General features: G+C 48.0%; 1 protein-coding gene across 1 annotated transcript; it reads left to right on the top strand.

Moving 5' to 3' along the window:
* Positions 1–290: 290 nt before the first annotated feature.
* Positions 291–6,554, top strand: LOC119923087 (olfactory receptor 14A16-like). Its single transcript, XM_038742637.1, has 2 exons — positions 291–584; positions 5,883–6,554. Exons 1-2 carry the CDS (start codon positions 291–293, stop codon positions 6,552–6,554), a joined length of 966 nt encoding a protein of 321 aa, XP_038598565.1.
* Positions 6,555–9,135: the final 2,581 nt, after the last annotated feature.

Below are 9,135 nucleotides of genomic sequence, written 5' to 3'. Positions count from 1 at the left end.
ATTCTAGAGCTGAGGTTAGAAGCCAGATACTTTGAGTCCCAAGGCTGTGCTCTTTCCACTAGGCCATATTGTTTCTACAGGACTGGAAACTTAGAGATTCCAATAAAATAGAAACTCACTGAAAGCAGGGCTCATATGCTCTAATATTACTGAACTCCTGAAGTGCTCATATACAACTGATTAATTTACTCCTATTGAAATGAATGCCGATTCCTTCATCCATGCTATCGGTGTCTCTAAATTTAAGATTTCTCTTGTCCTGTGCAGGGAGACAACCTCATATCCCAGAAATGGCCAACATCTCCACGGTGACCAAATTCCTCCTCCTGGGGTTCTCCGATGCCCGAGAGCTGCAGCTGGTCCACGCCGTGCTGTTCCTCCTTGTCTATGTGGCGGCCTTGTTGGGGAATCTCCTCATTATCACTATCACAACCCTGGACCACCACCTTCACACGCCCATGTACTTCTTCCTTAAGAACTTGTCTTTCAATGACTTGTGTCTTATCTCCATCACCATCCCCAAATCCATCGCCGTCTCCCTGACTAATAACAATTCCATTTCTTTCCTGGGCTGTGCTTCTCAAGTCTTACTGGTCACCTGGTTTGCTGGTTCAGAGTTTTTTGTTCTCACGGCGATGTCGTACGACCGCTATGCTGCCATCTGCCTCCCCCTGCGCTATGAGCTCGTCATGGATAGATGGGCCTGTGTGCAGATGGTGGCTGCCTCTTGGCTCAGCGGAAGTCTGTTTGGAGTCTTGTTTTCAGTTTCAACGTTCTCCTTGCCCTTCTGTGGGTCCAACACTGTCCAGCAGTTCTTCTGTGATGTCCCCTCACTGCTGAAGATCTCCTGCTCCGAGGACCACGTTGCTATTGATGTGATCGTGGCTGTTGCAGTAGTCTTAGTTGTCGTCGGTTTCACTTCCATCATCATTTCCTATGTCCGCATCTTCTCAGCCGTGCTGAGGACTCCATCCTCTGAGGGACGGAACAAGGCCTTTTCCACCTGTCTGCCCCACCTCACCGTTGTCACAGTTTTCCTCTTCACAGGGGTATTTGCCTATATCAAGCCTCCCTCAGACTCTTCCTCGGCCCTTGACCTGCTAGTATCTGTGTTCTATGCCGTGGTGCCTCCTACCCTGAACCCTCTTATCTACAGCCTAAGAAACAGGGACATGAAGGCCGCCCTGGGGAGGACCCTAAAAGGGGGAAATGCCCGGTGGCTCCTGTGGGATAAGCTGTGTCTTTCCTTGTGCTGATGATCCCATCCCTCAACACGATACCCGCTCAAGGACTTATCCACATACAAAGGTGTCCTACAAGTCCAAAGAGATAGTCCTGAGAGTGAGGATTTGTCCAAGTCTCGGAGGGTGGTTGATGAATCTAGTGTGTGACTGACAATCCATTCATTCTTTGGGAGGCATCATGTACTAATGGAACGAACGTGTGACTGGGAGTGATGAGACGAAAGTACCAATCCCGACTCTGACGCTGAACAGCTGTGTGACCTTGAATCAGGGAATTAACATCTCTAGAATTCTCTGTAAAGTGGGAATTCGATACAGGCTCTGTGGGCTAGGGAATGTGTCTGCTTTGATTATTTTGTTTTCACTCAAGCACTTGGAACAGTTTTTTGGCACCTAAGCTCTTAATAAAAACGTTATTAGTAATTATTGTGCTAATATGCACGTTAAGATTACTCGGAGTGGGTATGAAAGTTGGAAAATGGGGGACAATACGGGAGAATGGAGACAGTATGGTTACAGCTCCATCTGTCTTATCAATTCATCCTCTTATCCCTCCATCCATCCTTCCATCAATCAATCAATCAATTATAATTGCCGATCACATTCTGGGTGCAAAGCACTGTAAAGGAGAGTAAAAAAAATGCATTGTCCCTGCTATCTAGGAGACTACAATATAATGGGGGAGATAGATACAGAATAAATTGCCTAGAATAGGAAGGAATGGAGGGAAAAATAGAAAAGGAGATAGATGTTTGCATCAAGACGTCTTATGCTGTTTAGTTGTCTCTGACCTATAGCGCTGCCATGGACATATCTCTTCCAGAACGCCCCACCTCCATCTGCAATCGCTCTGGTAGCATATCCATAGAGTTTTCTTGGTAAAAATAAGGAGGTGGTTTACCACTGCCTCCTTCCATGCAGTAAACCTAACTCTACACCCTCAACTCTCTCCCATGCTGCTGCTGCTCAGAACAGGTGAGTTTTGAGACTACAGTTTGTATAGTCACTATGAAGAGAGCTTCAAGCGGTGGGAGTGAGTGACTAAGTCCATAAGTGGTCCAAAATGCCAATTAGTGTTGGGAGGAAGTGGCTTAAAGAGATGAAAAATTGATCGGGGAAGGTATTCTCTAGGAGGTGGTGATTTCAGAAGGACTTTGAAGATGGGTAGAGTCGTGGTCTGATGGACTGGAAGGGTGAAGGAGTTCCAGTCAGGTGAAGTAGCATGAGGGACCGTCTCTATATGTTGCCAACTTGTACTTCCCAAGCGCTTAGTACAGTGCCCTGCACACAGTAAGTGCTCAATAAATATGATTGAATGAATGAATGAGCCAGGGATCGGAGGAGGCTCTGAGACCGACAGATTATTTCTTCATTTTCCTTGAGGGTCATTGAGATACTTTGAAAGGGGACAGGGTCATTCACTGGAAGGAACTCAATTGTTTCCACAGCCCAGGTTAGTAAAGCATCCCAGTAGGAGGAGCCGTTTTTGATACTGAATTCAAGGGAGGACAAAGCATAGCCTCTGTCCTATTCCTTCTTAAGCCCAATCGCTTCAATCTCAAAGCCTCAGTCCTATGCCCCACCCCCACTCAGCCTGGGAGAGGACCTTAGGATGGATTCAGAGACATCTCTCGCTCTCTCTAGATTTGCAGTCAGAAAGTATCGAATTTTCCCCCCGGGATGATTGAATGACAGACTGATAGTCTGAGGTTGTAAATGAGACGAAGCTGAATTCACCCACAGTTGATATAGATGGTTGGTAAACATCAGAAACTGTTGCAGTATTGGGTTGCAGATGCCTTTGTTTCTATGGGAACGCCGCGGTTCAGCGCCACTGCTATAGATTCAGAGATCGTACTCTCACCTCTATGGGGCCTCGGGGACATCATGAGCAGAGGGTTCTAGCATTGCCCAGGCCACAAGGTCCCACTCGAGCCAGTCCTCCAGGGGCTCCCCATAGAGCAGAGGCTGCTTTATCTATGGGGATGGGGGACCATCTGGAGAACATCTCAGCACCCACGGGAGAGCAGTGAGGGGCTGAGAGCACCACACTGTCCCTTCAAAGCCAGTTGCACCCAGGAACTGGAAGGGAGAGGGGATCATCCCAGCAGAGGTCATTGCCCCCAAGTCCCACGCTGCCCTGGTGAGTGGGATCAGCAGGGTAGAGCGGTAGGAAAGGACTAGAATGGGGATTCGAGAGATGGTGGATTTTGAGGAGACTTTCATACACGGAGCCAAAGTTGGAGCTCACAGCAGGGCTGCATCCCCAGAGGGGCAGGCGGGCTGGCAGGAGGGCAAGTGTCTGCCAGTACAATGGCCCCGACCATCACACAATTCCCCTTTCTCACCCATCTCCATTCCCGCTACCATGACAAATACCAGCCTGGCTGTGACACTGCAGCACAGAGTCAGTATTATGCTGTGGTTGATTTGGCCAGAAGTGGGTCCCGGACATCAAAAATATTTCTGGTGGGGAAATGACAGACAGGGAAGAGAAGTTTTGACTGGTTCTGGACAACGACTAGCCCTATCATCAAGTCCTCCATGCAGGAGTTCTTCCCAAATGTTGGGAGAGCACAATACAGGTAAGAGATGTAATTCCTGACCCCATGGATTTCCTGAGTGAAACCGATTAAAAAACAAATTACAGTTGGGGAGATGAAGAATGGAAAAATGGGTATGCAGATTAATAAGTGCTTACATAAGAATGTAAATCTCTAGGTAGGGAAGTGCTTTGAGTGGTTGTGAATGTACAAGTTCAGAGGTGGTAGTTGGGCTGATAGGGTCTGGTGAGAAAAAACATTAACCTGGGAAGTTCTCCTGGAGAATGTGGGATTTCAGAAGGATTCAGCAGATGGTGAGAGCTGTGGTCTGAATGATATGAGAAGCAGAGTGGCTCATTGGAAAGAGCCCGGGCTGGGGATCCAGAGGTCATGGGTTCAAATCCTAGCTCCACCAATTGTCAGCTGTGTGACTTTGGGCAAGTCACTTCACTTCTCTGTGCCTCAGTTCCCTCATCTGTAAAATGGGGATGAAGACTGTGAGCCCCCCTCGGGACAACCTGATCACCTTGTAACTCCCCAGCGCTTAGAACAGTGCTTGGCACATAGTAAGTGCTTAATAACTGCCATCATCATCATTATTATTATATGAAAAGAGAGGGAATTCCAGGCAGAAAGACACATCTGAAACCAAAGAGTCGAGAGAGGGACAGAGGGAAGGTCAATTTCCAAGGGCTGCAGCAGACTAAGTGAAGAGGGGAGGGAAGCAGAGAGGAGAGAGACAGTGGAGAACCCTGGAGCCAATAGTCAGGAGTTGATTGGAGACAACCAAACTTCAGCGCTTAGAACAGTGCTTGGCACATAGTAAGCGCTTAACAAATGCCAGCATTATAATTATTATTCAATCCCTGATTCATTTTCCTCCAAACAGGGAGAGCCATAATCAGTCTACTTGTGTAAGAAGCTGTGTTTGTGCCCAGAGTGGTGCGGGGGTGGTGGTGAAGAAACCTAGTCTGGTAGTACTCTGGAGGGGAGGGGAGAAAGGAATCTTCTCCCATCACATCCAAAGAAAGAAGTGTCTTTGGACCCAGGGAGAGGTAAATAGTAGTAGTAAAGGTTAGATGATTTATTGAGTGCCTACTTGAGGCAGTGCACTGTACTAGGTGCTTAAGAAGTTCTGAAAAATAAGTGAATGATCCCCCGCCCAAAAAGAGGCAAACATGAAAATACTTTAAAAAAAAAGAGCACTGAGTGGACACCTGCACCTAAGTGCTAAGGAGGCTGTACACCACTTCATTCAGGAATGATATGAGTTAGGGTGATGGGAAAGCTTGTTAAAGGAAGTGGGATTGTAGCAGGGCTCCAAATAATGGGAGTGCTGTGGTCTATTTTATCATTGTTGTTTCTCTAGGCAACGTTTTATACAAAGTATAAAATTACCCACTATACAGTTACCTCCTGGTGGGCAGGAAAATATATGCCAACTATGTTGGATTGAACTCTCCCAAGCACTTAGTATAGTGCTCTGCACACAGTGAGTACTCAATAAATACCATTGATTTATTGATTGATGTGTTCATGCCCCTACATGTATCAATACTATTGAACTGTAAAGGTGATTAATAAATACAACTGCTTTATTTATTTCAATGAGAATCAATCGTACTTATTGATCACTTACAGTGTGCAGAGCGCTGTACTAAGTGAACGAGAGTGTACAATATGATACAATTGGTAGAAGTGATAGTTGCCCTAAAGAAACTTACACTCTGGAGGGAATGTCAGTGTCTCTACACTGAAGTTCCCCTCTTTATTTCCAGGGAGTCAGCATCGTCTCCCAGAAATGACCAACATCACCACGGTGGCTGAATTCCTCCTCCAGGGGTTCTCTGACATCCGAGAGCTGCAGCTGGTTTATGCTACACTGTTCCTCCTTGTCTATCTAGTGGCCCTTCTGGGGAATCTCCTCATCGTTGCTGTCACCATCGTAGACCAGCGTCTCCACACCCCTATGTACTTCTTTCTCAAGAACTTGTCCTTCATAGACCTCTGCTACATTTCTACAACGGTCCCCAAATCCATTGTCAACTCCTTGACCGTTGACAGCTCCATCTCCTTTCTGGGTTGTGCCTCACAGCTCTTCCTAGTGGTCTTGTTTGCCGCTTCAGAGTTTTTTGTCCTAACTGCAATGTCTTATGACTGCTATGCCGCCATCTGCTCCCCCCTGCGTTATGAGCTCATCATGAACAAAACAGTTTGTATGTGCATGGTAGCAGCATCATGGCTCATTGGGGGTCTGTTTGGAGTCTTGCTTTCAGCTTCTACCTTCTCACTGACTTTTTGTGGGTCCAATACTGTGGAGCAGTTCTTCTGTGACGTCCCCCCTCTGCTGAAGATCTCCTGCTCTGAAGTCCACATTGCCATTGATGTGAGTGTGGCTGCTGGGTTTATCTTGTCTGCTGCCTGCTTCATTTACATCATCCTCTCCTACATCTTCATCTTCTCAGCCGTGCTGAGGATGCCGTCTTCTGAGGGCCGAACCAAAGCTTTCTCCACCTGCCTGCCCCATCTCACTGTCATCATCATTTTTCTCTTTACCGGAGCATTTGTCTATCTCAAACCTTCAGACTCGCCCTCGGCTCTGGATCTGCTGGTTTCCATGTTCTACACTGTGGTGCCCCCCACTGTGAACCCCCTTATCTACAGCCTGAGGAACAGGGACCTGAAGGCTGCCCTGGGCAGGATCCTAAAGGGGACATTGCCCCAGTATCGATTCTGGGACAAAATGTCTCTGTCCATGTACCAATAATCCCCTGCCACCCCTTATAAAAGGAATTGCCCTTAGGCATATCCAGATATATACCACTGAACCAGAGGCCCAAAGAACAAGTCTGGATATTCAGGATTTGTCAAGGTCTAGGAGGTTGGCTGATAAGACTAGGTCGTGAGTGAAAATGCATTTCCTAGGAGGCTTCATGGATAAATGGCATGTGAATGGGTGTCACATGACCTGAGTTCTAATCCCAGCTCGGCCACTGGCCTGCTGTGTGACCTGTCGTTAGTGTCTTACCATTCCTGGACTCTCACTTCCTCTTACACTCTGAGCCCCTGTGGGACAGGAAACGTGTCTGATTGGATTGTAATTTAATATTTGGGCTGCTGGCCCATTGTGGGCATGGATTGAATCTACCAACTCCGTTGTATTGTACTCTTCAAAGTGCTTACTACAATGTTCTGCACACAGTAAACATACAACAAATACCATCGATCAATTGAATTATTTTGTTTCAGCTTCATCATGTGACAGATGTGGAAACAGAAATTGTTAACACCAAATAATAAAAATGATAATAATCATAATAATGGTGCTTGAAAGGGGACAGAGAAATTCACTGACGGAACTCTAGTTTCCAGAACCCAGGTTAGTAAATCATCACAACAGGAGGAGCCATTTCCATCCTATTCTTCCTCAAGCCGGGAACCTCTCCTTCCCATCATCCCATTCTCAAAACCTCAATCTCCTGTCTTACCCCACTCACCCTGGGGGAGAATCATAGGATGGATTCAGAGGAATGTCTTGCTCTGTCTAGCTTTGCAATCAGAAATCATTCAATTGACTGATTGAATATAAAGCTGATTGTCTAAGGTTGTATATGAGATGAAGCTGAAATCACCCACAATTGTTGTAGATTGTCAGTAACACTAGAAACCGTTGGGATGCAGATGCTGTTGTTTCCACGGGAACCCTGGTGTGCACCACCATTGCTGCAGCTTTAGGGACTGGGCCTTTATCTCCGGAGGACCTCAGGGACCTCACAGGCAGAGGCTTTTGGCATCGGCCAAGACATGAGGTCCCACCTGAGTTGATCCTCTGGGGGTTCCCTGTGAAGCAGTGGCTGCTTTATCTTTGGGGATGGGGAACTCTCTGGAGAACATCTCCCTGCCCAGAGGAGATCAGAGAGGGGCTGAGAGTGCCATGCTGTCCCTTCCTTCATAGCCAGCTGCACCCAAGAACTGGAGTGGAGAGAGGACCATCCCAAGCCAGCCGAGGTCAGAGCCCTCCAACCCTACACTGTCTCAGTGAGTGTGACCAGGGGGTGGTGGAGCGGGAGGGAGAAACCATGATGGGGATGCAAGAGATGGAGCCATTCTGGGGAAGTGCTCACACACAGAACCAATTTCGGGCTTTGGGGCAGGGCTACATCCCCAGAGTGGCAGGTGGGCTTTCAGGAGGGTACGTATTTGACAGTGCAGTGGCCCCAACCATCACTCATCTCCCTTTCCTCACCCACCTCCATCCAGCTAACATGGAAGTTGTTTCCTGGCTGGGGCCCTGCAGCAGAGCATCAGCATTATGCTCTGGTCACTTCAGACAGGAGTGGGTCCTGGAGGTCAGAAAATGTTTCTGGTGAGAAATGACAGGGAGGGAAGGAGAGAGTGTGATTGGTTCTAGACCAGGAGCACTATCATCAACTCCTCCATGCAACAATGTTGGGTGAACACAATGGAGGTAAGAGGTTCAATCCTTTCCCTCCTTGACTTACCAGTCTGCTGGGCTAGCCTGATCTAAAATAATTTACAGCTAGGGGGAAATAAGAATGGAAAGGTGGATGCACGTCTTAAAAAGTGCTTAGTAATGTGAATCTATAGGTAGGGAAGTGCAATGAGCAGTTGTGAATGTGTAAATGCAGAGGTGGTATCTGGCAGAGGTGGTATCTGTCACCAAAACCTGCCGGTCTCAGCTCCGCAACATTGCCAAGATCCGCCCTTTCCTCTCCATCCAAACCACTACCCTGCTCATTCAAGCTCTCATCCTATCCCGTCTGGACTACTGCATCAGCCTTCTCTCTGATCTCCCATCCTCGTGTCTCTCCACACTTCAATCCATACTTCATGCTGCTGCCCAGATTGTCTTTGTACAGAACGCTCTGGGCATGTTACTCCCCTCCTCAAAAATCTCCAGTGGCTACCAATCAATCTGTGCATCAGGCAGAAGCTCCTCACCCTCTGCTTCAAGGCTGTCCATCACCTCGCCCCCTCCTACCTCACCTCCCTTCTCTCCTTCTACAGCCCAGCCCGCACCCTCCGCTCCTCTGCCGGTAATCTCCTCACCGTGCCTCGTTCTCGCCTGTCCCGCCATTGACCCCCGGCCCACGTCATCCCCCGGGGCCTGGAATGCCCTCCCTCCCCACATCCGCCAAGCTAGCTCTCTTCCTCCCTTCAAGACCCTACTGAGAGCTCACCTCCTCCAGGAGGCCTTCCCAGACTGAGCCCCTTCCTTCCTCTCCCCCTCGTCCCCCTCTCCATCCCCCCCATCTTACCTCCTTCCCTTCCCCACAGCACCTGTATATATGTATATATGTTTGTACATATTTATTACTCTATTTATT

This window comes from Tachyglossus aculeatus, unplaced genomic scaffold, assembly GCF_015852505.1.
Source record: "Tachyglossus aculeatus isolate mTacAcu1 unplaced genomic scaffold, mTacAcu1.pri scaffold_143_arrow_ctg1, whole genome shotgun sequence".
NCBI classification, from domain to species: Eukaryota; Metazoa; Chordata; class Mammalia; order Monotremata; family Tachyglossidae; genus Tachyglossus; species Tachyglossus aculeatus.
The sequence above is the reverse complement of the archived record's forward strand: the minus strand, read 5'-3'. Positions and strand labels throughout refer to the sequence as shown.

Coding starts and splice junctions, on each gene's coding strand:
- LOC119923087 (XM_038742637.1), top strand. CDS start 291: ATGGCCAACATCTCCACGGTGACCAAATTCCTCCTCCTGGGGTTCTCC. Junction 585..5,882: donor TCCTGGGCTGTGCTTCTCAA/GTCTTACTGGTC, acceptor TGTGCCTCACAG/CTCTTCCTAGTGGTCTTGTT.